This window comes from Vigna unguiculata, chromosome 5 (genome assembly GCF_037176805.1).
Source record: "Vigna unguiculata cultivar grain cowpea cultivar isolate G323 ecotype 2 chromosome 5, ASM3717680v1, whole genome shotgun sequence".
Lineage (NCBI taxonomy): Eukaryota > Viridiplantae > Streptophyta > Magnoliopsida > Fabales > Fabaceae > Vigna > Vigna unguiculata.
In genome coordinates, this window is record NC_140796.1 from 1,745,201 (window position 1) to 1,758,918 (window position 13,718).

General features: G+C 34.2%; 1 protein-coding gene across 2 annotated transcripts; it reads right to left on the minus strand.

Moving 5' to 3' along the window:
* Positions 1-686: 686 nt before the first annotated feature.
* SFC (ARF GTPase-activating protein) lies at positions 687-11,156 on the minus strand. 2 transcript variants are annotated; one of them, XM_085672934.1, is made up of 19 exons: positions 10,691-11,156; positions 9,431-9,507; positions 8,407-8,507; positions 8,010-8,080; positions 7,606-7,668; positions 6,969-7,013; positions 6,605-6,670; positions 6,464-6,511; positions 6,280-6,375; positions 6,164-6,205; positions 5,805-6,020; positions 5,571-5,711; positions 5,247-5,471; positions 5,065-5,151; positions 4,649-4,987; positions 3,649-3,794; positions 3,453-3,546; positions 1,447-1,901; positions 687-1,256 (listed from the first exon to the last, which is right to left on the minus strand). In XM_085672934.1, exons 1-19 carry the CDS (start codon positions 10,733-10,735, stop codon positions 1,142-1,144), a joined length of 2,472 nt encoding a protein of 823 aa, XP_085529060.1. In that variant the 5' UTR covers positions 10,736-11,156; the 3' UTR covers positions 687-1,141. The 2 variants fall into 2 exon arrangements, with proteins under 2 accessions (XP_085529060.1, XP_027928799.2); XM_028072998.2 differs by having other exon boundaries at positions 5,580-5,711; positions 10,691-11,155.
* Positions 11,157-13,718: the final 2,562 nt, after the last annotated feature.

Sequence of the window (13,718 nt, forward strand, 5' to 3'; positions counted from 1 at the left end):
GAATTTATGTTCATATTTTTCAAAGACTATTTTTAAACAATAAAGACCAAGTTCATATCACTTTTGTACATTTGAAAGATTACAACGGATTTTTTTCCTGTAAAATGTGGTCTGGTCATAAGTCATAACCCAGTTGAGGAGGGTCCACTTCAGGTGTTTGTTAGACTGTCACTAATATCAATAATTATGTTAAGGTCACCCGTGACAAAAGTTGAGCTTTTGTTTAGAGCTATGTTAAAACATAACATGAGTGTTGTCTTGCCATAACCTACTAGATTCAGATTTGTTTTGTCCAACAAACATGTCTCCCAGTCAAAATTTTTCACTACAAGCTTACAAAATATCCAAACTTCGTTTTTCAAATGATGTACTGAAAAACGGTAATTCTTCATTGCTGGGTACGAAGAATACAGTGTTTTTTCGACACAATTGTCCAATACTGAAAACTGGGGGTGAAATGGACCACTTCACTTTTTGATTAAATTGACCAAAAATTTCCCATGCATTCGAACATGTTGTCCCACTCCGTCTTTTCAAGATTGAAACTTTATTAAATTTACAATGATTTGAGTTTTTTTTTTTAGGGTAGGGGGTCACTCTAATATAGCAGGTGATTGATGGTTTTCTTTATCTTTTTGCCTTTGACAATATATAGAGATTTTTAACTACATAAATACATCAGAATATTAGAGAGCTAGGGACATGACATTATGGGTACATGTCCCACCAAGTAATCCCAAAAATACAAAAAATGTGAATTACAGCCACAACACCTTCACAAAAACCAATGTACACAACATACACAAATCCCTAGCCTAGTGTGCATCGCAGCTTCACCTCAAAAGTAAACAAAATTACACAAACATCATATTACAAAGTGCTGGCTGGGTGCTACCAGTGCAGCATAACTCTTCAACTTAGACCAATGTGGCCATTTTACATTACACATCTTAGCACTATTTTTGCACAAGATGACTAAGGGGCAGGCATTTCAACCTACCTCTCTCCTTAATCTTCCACACTAGGGACTTTTTACTTGAAAAAAAAACCCAGCTTTTCAATTTATGAAATACAAATTTACATAATCAAATCTTCCATATTTTATATATGTAATAAACTCCGAAATATTCGTCTATCACTCTCATCCATTTGAGTCATTTAATGGAGCATGGACTTCTCTTTCACCAGCATTTGACTCAGCAGCAAGTTCAATTGGGGTTCTTCCCTGCTCATCCACAGCTCGCGGATCCGCACCCCTGCATTTTTAAAGATTTCAATACCATCCATTGAGCCAAAACTATATTGAAAATAATTATGAATTGGCAAATAGCTTATTAGTACCTCCTGGATTACTCATTTAAATGATAATATCAGAGTTAAAGCTGAATACATAAATTATTGAAAGAACCGGATATATCATCATATATGTTGTTGCATCGGAATCACCTTGAAAGCATTAATCTTGCAAATGCAGATCTGCCTTTGAGAATACAGCGATGTAGTGGCGTTTGACCTCTTGAATCAGTTGCATTAACATTTGCACCATACTGTAGGAGGAGCTCCACCATGCCAATATCTGCAGTTTCACATGCAAGGTGAAGTAGGGTGCACCCATCTAGATTGTCCATGACAGGGCCTTCTTTACTTGAGGACCAGTCCAATGTGTTGCCGGCCAAAGTAGAGCTGTGATCATGGCTAGTCTGCTCTTGTAATAGCATTACTTTGGCAAGGGTTAGGGAACTGTTGCACATTTGCTCATAAGCAACATTAACATCAACGTCAGAATTAACAATGTATCGATATACAGCTTTTTTGTCATTAGCATGAACAGCCTCCCAGATTTGTTGTGCCACCGAGAGTCGGTTGTCCTTTGGCCTGCGAACAAAAAGCTTCTCTGCATACTGCCATGAAAACAGAAATGGTCCAGGGAGTCAGAAAAACCACAATCAGAAAATAGCATAAAAGGAAAAATACGATAAAAATAAATACATAAGTACGGTTCACATACTGAATAAGTACGGTTTGGCTTGAAGTCCAAAATACAAACAAAAAGTAATCATCAAGCAAAACTCATGTCAAATTCAGAGCACTTTTACCCTTTCCAATCATCTTAAAAGCTACCTTAATTTTTTAAGAAACTACTAGTCTCACTCAACTAACAAATTATTACTGAAAAATGAAAGTACTCAAGCGAGTCTTCTGACAAGAAACATTGATATCCAGTTAGATAAATGTGTTCGATCAACACATTATTATCATAAAGTGAGATTATTCTGATAAGTGGTATCTACACCAGCACGAATTCATTTTTAATGGAAACATCTCTTTCGAAGAACAGTTGTTTTCTATAGATTCCCATGCATGACATCACTGGCAACGGGAGAACAACGTCACATGATACAACTATAAGACAGATATTTGGGATACATTATGGCAGATAAAAGTAATATTCTGTAGCTAATACCATAGCATCCAAAGAAAAATTAAATTGTGTTTTTTCCACGAATCAATTACTCCCAAAGCTTAAGCTGATAGGTAAAAAAGAAAACACACAAATGTTTTCTAAAATACCCCTCATGCAAGAGGCATTTGGGATTGAAGTGTACATAATGCACATACTCACCTACCTTGTGCTAAACTTAACCTTTTTTATCAGAAGCAAGTAGCGTTAAGCATTGTACTATAGATCACTCCATCATAGGCTCCTATACCATGTCATGAATCAACTAACCTAAGAGCTTTAGCTATTACGTTAAAACACAACGTTAAAATCTCAATATTAAAATTACATTTTCATTACTTATACTTGCTTGCACTAACTTCTAATGCAACTAATAAATAGTATGTTTTCATAAATAATTCAAACTTATAAGCTGTCGGCTGAGTGACAATTAAGTCTCCAAGTTTCTGCCACTAGTTTTGTCTCAAGTGATATATCCAATTAGCATTTGAGTGCTGCTAAAAGAGCTTATATATCAAAGAAACACAGACCATTGAACATGCGATACCTAGGAGTTCTAGTTCCAAGTCCTACTTTCTTTTATCCTTCAGCTCAGCTTCCAAAGTGAAAATTAGAATCTGGTCTGTTTCAACAACTGACAACGCTTTAAATTAATCCAAAATCAACAAAACCTTTGTCTTCTTTTCTAATTTTCCCTAAAGCTCACCCTTTCACAGGTTTTTCTGAACAAAACCAGAACATCATTTACGGTCAGCAAGAGTTGAGTGTACAAACAGAGTACGGTCATACTGTTATAAATATTATAAAAGACATTTGGTTTCCTAATTTATTACCTATTATTGACAATTAGTATATTTAGCATAATTTGTGAAGAATGGATTCCATGATTCTAAAGATTGATTCCTATTGTTATAACCGTATAAATAGGAACCATGTATATTGAGATTATTATCACAAATACTGAGAATACTCCTCTTTTTTTAAGTCATACCTTTGCATGGATGAACTTTTCCTTCACTGATAGAGAATCAGATTGACAAGGTTTGGGAAAGAAGAACATCAGCGGCTTATCAGACTTGCTTAAGCTTCACAATAATAGAAGAGAATATCAGCAATAATTGGTCAAACAATAATAGTTGTAATAATAATGGCTTTAATACAAGGATATAATAATGGGGATTCTTTACCCTGTAGGGACAAGATCAACCTGAATGGCACTTCTTGATTGTAATAATTCCTCCCAGACGGAGTTGGCAAAAGTATTCCCAAGAGACTGAAATAAACTTATGACAGAAGGTTCCCACACTTTAACATCCAAAGTAAGAGATCTGACCTGTAATGAGACAAAATGGTTCTCGATGATTAATCTAAAAGCCTCATCACAAAAAAGAAAGTGCCAGCTAAAACCCGAGTATCTAAACCAGACACGATTATTGATTTTACATCAAAGAAGATTTTGTCCTAAAATTACAAGTATGCAAGAAAACATGATTAGTCAAGGAAAGACAATATTTACACATCCAATCAAGAGTACCTACATTTACCCCGTTCAAATGTTCATAGTTTTCACAAGAGATGCTTATCTTCTCCAATGTATATGGAGTCGCTGACCTTATGGAATGCGGTAAAAAAAAATTAATTATCTCTTATTATAAGGAGGCACCAAACATCTACAAATTGGTTTCAATTGCAATCCTCATTATAATATTAACTCTAAGCTACAATATAAAAAAAGCACTCACAAAGTGGGTTGCATTTTATAAATACATCTATTGTAAGTACAATATAAAAGTTAGATTTCAGAGTTTTCTTTCATGAAAAAATTTATCATGAGAGCAGACACAAAGAATAGGTGAATCGAAAAAGAACAAGATACAAGTAAAATATATTATTTTACTGAGATAAAAATACTGAAAACTCTCCCTTCCTCTGTATATCCAACAAGGAGTTCTGTTTGCTGAAATTGGAATGCTGGGAATTATCAACTAGGCTAACAAAGGCTCTTCAACCATAGTTATTTTCTAAAGACAACCAATTGTTCCAAATTACACAATTTATATCGCCTCATATTTCTTTAATTACACCAGCTCATTGTCAAGCATCCTTACGAATTATACTGGAAAGTAAAATAATGGTTTGCAGATAAAACCTAAACAAGGATCAAAAGAGTGCAATTGTATGGTCTACCTTTGATATGTGCACACCAAGGTTGCGATGCACACCAGAACACTCAATGCAAACAAGAACACCAAGATTTAGTGATGCCCAATCAGGTTCAGGAGCACCACAATCAGCACATTTATCATTCCCACAAACTCTTCGCAGCACATCAATCGGCTTCTCACTTTTAGTGCAGGATCGCTGCTGTTGTAAACTTCTTGAGGGGCGCTCCAGATGTGCAGAAGCAAGACTTCTATCTGCTGCACATTCTTCAACAGCAGAGTGATCGAAATCTGAACTTTCAAAAGAACTACTCTCACTAGTAGACCTATGATGACCACTTCCCATTGGGCTTGCAGGCAACATCTGATAACAATTTTAACATTAATCAAATTGACTTATACTTCATTTCTACATGACCAACAAAAGTTCCTAGAAGTTACCCTTTCAGGGATCTGAGAACTCAGTAGTGAGGCAATAACACCAGTGATTTTTTCAATCCAATCCATCTGGTCCAGCGCACTCTCTGCCTGCACTGACAAGCATAATTAAGGAATGAAACTATAAAGCCTTAATCACCATCCTTGTATGAATTAAAAGAAATCCAAAAATAATATCAAATAACCTGCAAAGTGTAGTTCTTTGTCGGTGAAATGATCCGGAAGCAAAACCTCAAATCTGATTGGTCAGCATCTACTTTGATTGTTGACGTAAGCAGGTTCACAGTGTGGTGAGCAACAGATTTTTCATCATGTACCCCACCATGGTGATGAGAAGACAGCCATCGACTTAAAAGTCCAGAACCAAGCTCAGAACTATTCCTCTGGCCAGAATGTTGACTACTCGACCCCTATACATCATACATAGCAAAAATGAGGTGAAATTTTCATTCAGAAGAAACTTCGACTTCGATTAAATCCTTGAAAAACCAACTTATTTTTTGCATTACACTTCTTACAGATGATTTGCTGCACTGCTTACGATAGTAATACAGCATTCCCCGACTATCAAGAACAAAAAATCTCCTCTTCCAGTCACCCCTTAAGTTTGAGGAACGCTTTGAGAGATAACCTTGTCGAATTGTTTGAACCTAAAATGATGAAACGACAAGTACAAAAGTAAATCACTGGGAGAAAGTAATTGTTAACAACTTCAGTCAACAATTTTCAGGCCTAGATTCAACCTTTCCCTTTGCAGCAGATTGCATAACAGCCTCTATCATCTTATGTGAACTTCTACCAATGGCTTGTATACCATCTCCATTAGGGGACCCATTAGAACCATTTGATGACCACCTACTCTCCCGATCAATCTGTCGTTTGTATTCTTGCATTCTTTCATTCAGGGCTGCCTGCTCATAATTGGATCTTTCTCTTGATTGCTGAGCATAAGTCAAGACCTGCAAAACAGCTAGCCTGGAGTGAATCAATTTTATTTTTACTGTTGGAAAATTAATCACCAACAAAATACCACTCAAAAAATGTTTTTACAATGACGTGTACCCCCTTAGACAAAAAAATAAGAGTGTAAAGACAACTAAACCTGGTTAATATATGGCTCCATTTGGTGCAACAACTCGTAACCCTACAAGTGAAAAATTGAACTTGAGCAAGCTCAAACAGATTGTAGAAAAAGAATAATTTAACAAATATATCTACCTGTTTGAAGTAACGAAGATGTGCATCCATGGTCCCACTGACTGCTTCCAAAAATTCAAATCTCTTCTTTGCTTCAACAGTTGACAAGGCCGTTACCTGGACAAAAGACTCATAATTTACTTGTGAAGACATGTCATGGAAAGAGTAATCATTTAAGTACTTCTGATCAAATAAATTCACTAACCAGATTAAATCGAGCTTGCTCAAATGTTGATCTTGCACTATGAAGCTCCTGAAACATCTCCAAACGTTTAAAGGTTTAAAGAATCACATACACGAGAAAGAATCTAAGCTGAACCAACAGGTAACAAACACAAAGGCCTACCTCTTCCAGAGCAGTAGCTACATCAGTTTTAGTGCCTTTTCTTAGTGACAGAAACCTCTCCCGAGTCTGCAAGAATAGAAAATTTGGCAATCGTTAGAGAGAATTTTGCAGCTTCTGACACTGCTTGTTTCAAAACATGTTTCCAGTAAGTTCAATCAGTTCTGCTTTCTGAAAACAGACCAGAAGTTTTGGTTCATCTTAATAGTCAATTAAATTTGTTAAATTCATTATATCTCCACTGATTTCTTTCTACTTGAATGAATAATTATCATAGGCAGTCCGCTTAGCATCCATGTTTTTCAACTCAGGAGGAACACACCACATGGGAAAATAAAATAAAAAAACTTAGATAATAAGAATGCACCTGGTCATATATAAGACTAGCCTTGTCAAAGCGTTTCCGTGCTTCCTGCATTAAGAGAGGATCCCTTAGAGCAGAAACTAAGTGCATAAATTGCTCACAGAAGTAAACATCAACTATCCTTGATATTAGGTGATATTATAATCAATATTAACAAAACAAAAAACCATATATATGTCATAAAGTTTAAAATACTTCATATACTCACTCACAAAAATCTCAAAACGGAAAATGAAGCCCAAATATTTAGCTCATTTAAAATAGAAATAATAGAATTGTGAAAAGAAAGACAAATTTAGCTCCTACATAGGATCCTGAAGTTTAGTTGAAAGAACCAAATACTTGACAAACTACTCTTTCCACAAGGGCATCAAAAGAATCCCTTCTCAAATCATCAATCCATGTATGCATGGATTAGCTCATTTTGAGGAAATAAGACAATTAATTCTTTCAATTTAACATTCCTAAAAATCTAAGTAACTAACCAAAGAAGCAAAAACCAATTACATGCCTATTACTTCACAGGTCTACGCACTATTACTAGACAAGTTTATCAGTTCTCACATCTGTTTCGTACACATCTAACTGAAAGGATAAACATAAATTTTTACAATATTTATTCTTTGTAAAAAAGAAGTACCTTGACCTCTTGCAAATCAATATTGACAAACTGAAGCAATCTGTCATTTAGCATATGCTCAACCTGACAGAAAGATCGCAATCTATGTTAGCAGTATAGCAGACAATGTGTCACCAAGAACTGATTGATAAGGACAAATATCAAGGATGAAACTCCCAAAAAGCTGACTATTAAAGGTCACAATGAGATTCGGCTTCTGAGTTTGTATGCATTATTGATATTTTTTTCGTTTTTCTCTTTCTCTTTGGAAAGGAATAGATTCATTAATATAAAAAAATGTAACACAGATTGAAGTAAGAGATCCTCTGTTTTACATTTTCTCCCTTTTAAAATGCATCATTAGGAGTCTTTAACAACAAGGAAAGTATTAAAAAACACTTAAAAGTTACAACACAATAGTTTACCTGTGATCGAAGGACTTCCTTGTATGTCCCAATTTCTCTTAGGGCTATGGTGAATTTGGTCATAACAGGGCCTGGAATGAAGGTGGAAACTCAATCAGAAAGTATTTCATAGCCAATAGACTTTTAGAGTTGAAGATAAAGTACAAACTTAAAAATCAAATTATGAAGTCAACTAATCCCAAGCAGCCAGTGGCCACTGCATTAAAGAGAAAAACTGAAAACAAATTATCTCACTAAGAACTGAAATTATTAGAATGAAATGTTAACATAGTCAAGCATTAAAAGTCATCCTTTATTGACAGCTCATCTGGGGTGCCAAAAATGGAAACAAAATCATCTAGGAGGAACAGAGAAACTCTCATCAACCATCACAAGATTGATGTAAAGAGGGGCATACCTCCAAAAGCCACACTGATTGGGTCATTATGTCCACCACCAAAAGTTTCTAGGGCACTGGCAAATGCAATGTCTCCATCGTAGGCCTCCCCAAGACCTTCACTGGAAAGTACAAAAGTGAAAGCAATTAAAGTCTAAAGAAAAGGCAAACCTAACAACTTCAAAATCAATATTCAATATGTAACTATAAGCTATGAGATACTCCTAACAACTAATGAGAAAAAAAAAAAACTAAAGTTTTCCTTTGGATAAATTGACAGATATTGCAGGACAATTACTATGAGGAACATCCTCATAGAGGACATACTAGTGTAACAAACTATTAAGTAGAACTAACAGTTTCCTCTTTCTACCTAGTTAAAAAATATTAATTTTATTTTTAAAAGTGCATCGTATTCACTCCTTCAAAATGAAAATAAATGTTCTTGGAGATAAAAAAAATACAGAATATTGAAAGGATAAGTTGAATGCCAATAAGCTCTAGCTTGGAAATAAAAATGTCACTTACTTTTACACTAGCCAATAGCCACTTTCAAGGAAGTTTCTGTATTTTATATTAAAGGTTTGGCACAAATAAGACGTTAAAATATTATGGTGCCATGCAGTTTATGCTGCTGATTGGATGAAAGGGAATGCTCCTACAAACAAAAATACTTCTGTCCTTAAACATGCTATCACATATTATTGTTTTCATGCTACTATGGTGTTCTACCATCTTGATTGCTTTTGTTGTGATTTACTCAGAGCCTTTGTTAAGGACATCTCACCCTCGTTATCAAATCTAAAATTTCTATCCAAAAGAAAATTTTGATGCTGATTTCATCTAGTCATGAAGAAAACAAACCACAAAAACCAAACAAGAAATTAACAGATGAAAGAGCTAAACTAATACAGATATAGAAAAAAAAGACATCAAGGTTAAAAAATAAAGGCATTAAAAAGCCTAAATAAACTGTAATTTGTACAGCAGACATGCTTCCACGAACATAAGAGATATTAAGTTAAGTGGGCAAAAAAATACATACGTGTATTTTCTACATCCTTTGTAAAATTTTAAACTTCTCTCTCTTAAAGATTCAGCACTTTCCTCCATGCATTGTATCTGTTCATCAAAGAATTCAAGGAGAAGCAATTTTAGGAACATCAAGTCAGTTAAGAGAGAACCTATCATTCTGTACTAATAAAACATATGAAACAAAGGGAAGAATTGAAAAGACCAGCATCATTGTCAGATGTGATACAATGAATATCTCCAACCCCATTAACAATAACCTCATTCAATAAACACTAAATTTAAAATTTTACAAAGCTTTCCAATAATTATATAGTTCAACCAACAAGAAATACACTATATTTCAGAATATTCAGAAGATGATCGAATGGTTTGTTAGAGAGTAAAATATAATTACAACCAAGAATTGAGAAGAACAGATTGCTTTTTAGGATAATACCACTATGATTTAACATATAAAAGGGACTTAATGGTTATGTTCGTGAAGTAACCAAAAAGAGCAATGCCTAAACACTCTATGAAAGTATTAACATAAGGATCAGTTTAGTCTGCTAGAAAGGGGGCTAATTTTTTTCACGGAGTAAAATCGTATGAGGTTGTGTGTGTCAGCCATATCAGTAGAAGACGGGGAAGCTTTCTTGGAGTGAGATTTTTCCCCCTTTAGGGACCAAGTCTTCTTACCCCAATTAGTAATGGAGTAACAAATGGGGAAAAGCACGAGGACTCTCTTGATATAGCTGTTGCTTTCTCTCACTCTCACTGCCCATCCAAGCTCTACCAAAACCCACCTTTGATGCCTGATCAAATGTGCAAGTGCAAAATATCCTTCCATCTCTGACTAACCTCAGAGGGCAACAAACCATAAACTAAAGACTCACTTCCAGATTGTGGAACTTCCCTAAATACGCGTGGCACTAGTACATACCGTAAATCTAAGAACGCAAACATCACGCCCAAAACCATTACTAAAAAACAGAGAATCCCTCGAAGGGAACCCACTTCGTTCCCTTTTGAGGGATTTCCCAGAATAAAACAAAGGAACTCTCAGGATTCAGAATATTCACATTCCATTTGACAAGACCAAAACATGCACAAAATCAACCCTCCACTCCCTAACACGTCACTCGATAAACCCTTAAAACCACCCGATCAAGCTCAAAGACAAACAAAACCCACTATACATTACACACAACATCCAAACTAACTTGTAACAAGGTTCTAGAAAAAAAAAAGGGGGGGTTGTAGAAAAAAAAAACAAAAAAGAGGGAATGACCTGCTTGCGGAACATAGGAGAGTCATCGAGCTTGGCGAATTGCATTTTGATTGGAGCAAAGGATTCGCGCTTGCTGGTGGTTGAATAGACCTAAGAGTAAGTATTGTTTAGCATTATCGCGGCACGAATGGTCGATCTCGGAATCGAAGAGCCGAGGAATAAGAGGACCATTTGCAGGAGCGTGGAGTTGAGTTGGATTTGGTGGCGAACTGAAAACCCTAGCCGAGAGACAACCTTGGAGTTCGAGGTAGCATATGATTTGATTTTGATGTGTGTTGGGTATTATGAGTTGTTCACTGTTGTGTTGTTGTGTGTTTGGTGTCACTGCTGCATCTTCTTTCTCTTCTGATCAAACAAGGGAAATGAAATGAAAGGAAGAGAAAGTAAAAGGTATATTGGGAATTGTTTAACAAAAATTTCACTAATCCAACCAAAATTCTGGAATCCCATGTGTGTAACAGACACTCACTTGGACTAAAGTCACACCCATTGAGTTCCTTTTCATGCACCTTTCCCTTTCTTGCCCCCCTCTTTTTCTTTTTTATCTTTCTCTTTTTTTAATCATATTATTATAATACCCTCATAATAATTACCATCACCTTCTTCATCTCACCCACCCTTTTCAAATTTTTATGTCAAATTTTTTTCTTCAACTATTTAATAAAACTATACACTTAAATAAATTGCTTATTTTTGGTGAATACAAAAAACATTCCACCACTTTCTTATAACCTAACTATTGGATTTATATACACTTTTTCTTGCTATACGTGAAATGGTTCAACATTTTTTACTAGGGAGTTAAATCTGATAATTGAAACATAAGTTTGGTGTAAAGAAAAAACAAGGTTGTACGCTGTCGTACCATTGGAGAAGAGAACGGCGTTATTATTGTAATATAAACCTCTTCTTCCGTCACTCACTCACACACACCTTACCAAAACCAGCATGGGAGAGTTTCTGCACGCGCTACAGCGGGAGCGTGGCCTGAACTGAACAATTGTTTGTCTCTGTGAACTGTGAAGAAGGAATGGCTTGTGGGCCAAAACCTAGTTTCCCTCCATTCATGGGCCGTAGTGGGCCCCACTCTCTCTCCTCCCAATACATCTTCCTCGCATGCTCATCAATAATAATCTATCTTCTTTTTCTTTTCTTTTTTCTTTCTTTTTAATTTTCTTTTCTATTTTCTGTTATTTTCCTGCATAATTCCATTTTGACTGTGCTAGAAAACTGACACCTGTCAAAAATAATCTTCTTTTCTGTTTTCAATTTTTTTTTATGTTCCTCTTTTCTATAATTTGTTTTGCTTCTTCTTATATTCTGTAGAAAATACCACTGACACCGTGATTGCGACCACGAATGCACTATTCTACACTATTCTACGACTAATTTCAATTATTTTTATAAGATTACTTTTGTAAGTTTTCATTTTCTATTACCAATTGTTTCATAGAATAGAATTTCCTCTTATTACAAAGATAAGATATTTATTTTAATAGACATCATTCTTACTTCGATTCCACGTCACATTATTTATTTTAATTGGTATACATTTATTTTTATTTTAATAAGTTGGTTTATCGATAAACTAAATAGTCCAAAATTTTAACTATAAAACTATGCAGTCAGTTGCCTAAAATTATGTTATTTTCATAAAGATTAATTATGTTACTTGCATATGCTTAAAGTAATTGAGATCACCCTTCTTATGTCCTTTTATTACATTGTGTATGTATCAACCTGTGTAATTTTTTTTATTTTATAAAAATAAATATATTCATTAAAAAACTGTCTAATTCAATTTTTTTAAAAGCAATCCAATTTAATTTAAAAAAAATTAAATTGATCATCTAGATTACTTTCATTAAACATATTAGAACCTCTCTTAGTGTCATCTCATTTAATTACTTCATTACACGTTAATAACATCTCCACATTTTCTCTTCAGTAAATAAATAAATAAATAAACATTTCCACGATTTCCACTGCTTAAATCTTAGAAAATCTCGAATAAAGAATAAATGTTGTTGACACTATTGCACTTGTTACTAGTGGTAACATTGTAGTTTAAAATGCAAAACGTGTAACTTTATATGTTGAATATGATTAAAGTAGGAGTAATAATATTTTAACAAATTTAAAAATGGATTTTCTTGTCGAAGCAGTTAGATTTTGATGTAATGAAAATGATACGGTATAACAAATGTTATTTCATTAATTAGTTATTTGGAATAATATTACATTTTTTTATATATGTGTAATTGTAATTGGCGTGTTGAGTTGTTGTCTTTGTCTTCGGAGAACAAATGAATATTATTTATTAGTGGACAAAGTAGTAATATAATTCTTATTTTACCAGTGTAATACTTGCAGGAGCAAATTCCTGTGTTACAGAAAAAGGACAGTGTTTTAAAACTATATCCCAAGTAACCACTTACTGAAAATGTAGTTTTTATTTGATGTAGAATTGTGGTCGGATAAAATGTAGTTTACGTGATTATTTTGTGTAGGTTTTCACTAAGTATCACATGTGACTATTGTGTATAAAATGTATATTAGGTCAAATGGAAGTAAGATTGGAACTTTAATCTTAAAAGTTGTAAATTCATGTTTCGCAGTGCCACTGAATTTGATGAACTAAACACAAGCCGTGTAAGAAATTTAGTTTATTGACAATATTTATGACTGAGTTTATTGATTTTGAACTTATACACAAAATTAGGATTGGAATGTTGGTGAGATTTCAGAGTGGCGGTAGTAAGAGAGTGACATGGGAGGAGAAACAAACATGCCATGATTTTGAAAAACATTTTTATTTTTCAAGAGATTAGATTAGAATGATTAATTTGATTTTAAGACTAAATTGAATCATTAATTTTAATGGGTTTATCTTCCTGTCAAAACCTAATATATGTTTGTTTTTATGTCACATCAGAAATAGAATAAAATTTTTGTTCAAAATCAACTAAAATAACAATTTAAAAATGCACATAACAAAATATGAACACAGGACAACTAAGTTAAATGC

What these genes read in the sequence shown, in the direction of transcription:
- SFC (XM_085672934.1), bottom strand. Translation starts at nt 10,735, where the DNA reads ATGCAATTCGCCAAGCTCGATGACTCTCCTATGTTCCGCAAGCAG. An exon ending in CTCCTATGTTCCGCAAGCAG is followed by an intron (nt 9,508 to 10,690) that starts GTCATTCCCTCT and finishes TTTGATGAACAG; the next exon opens with ATACAATGCATGGAGGAAAG. An exon ending in CTAGTCTTATATATGACCAG is followed by an intron (nt 6,671 to 6,968) that starts GTGCATTCTTAT and finishes CTATTCTTGCAG; the next exon opens with ACTCGGGAGAGGTTTCTGTC.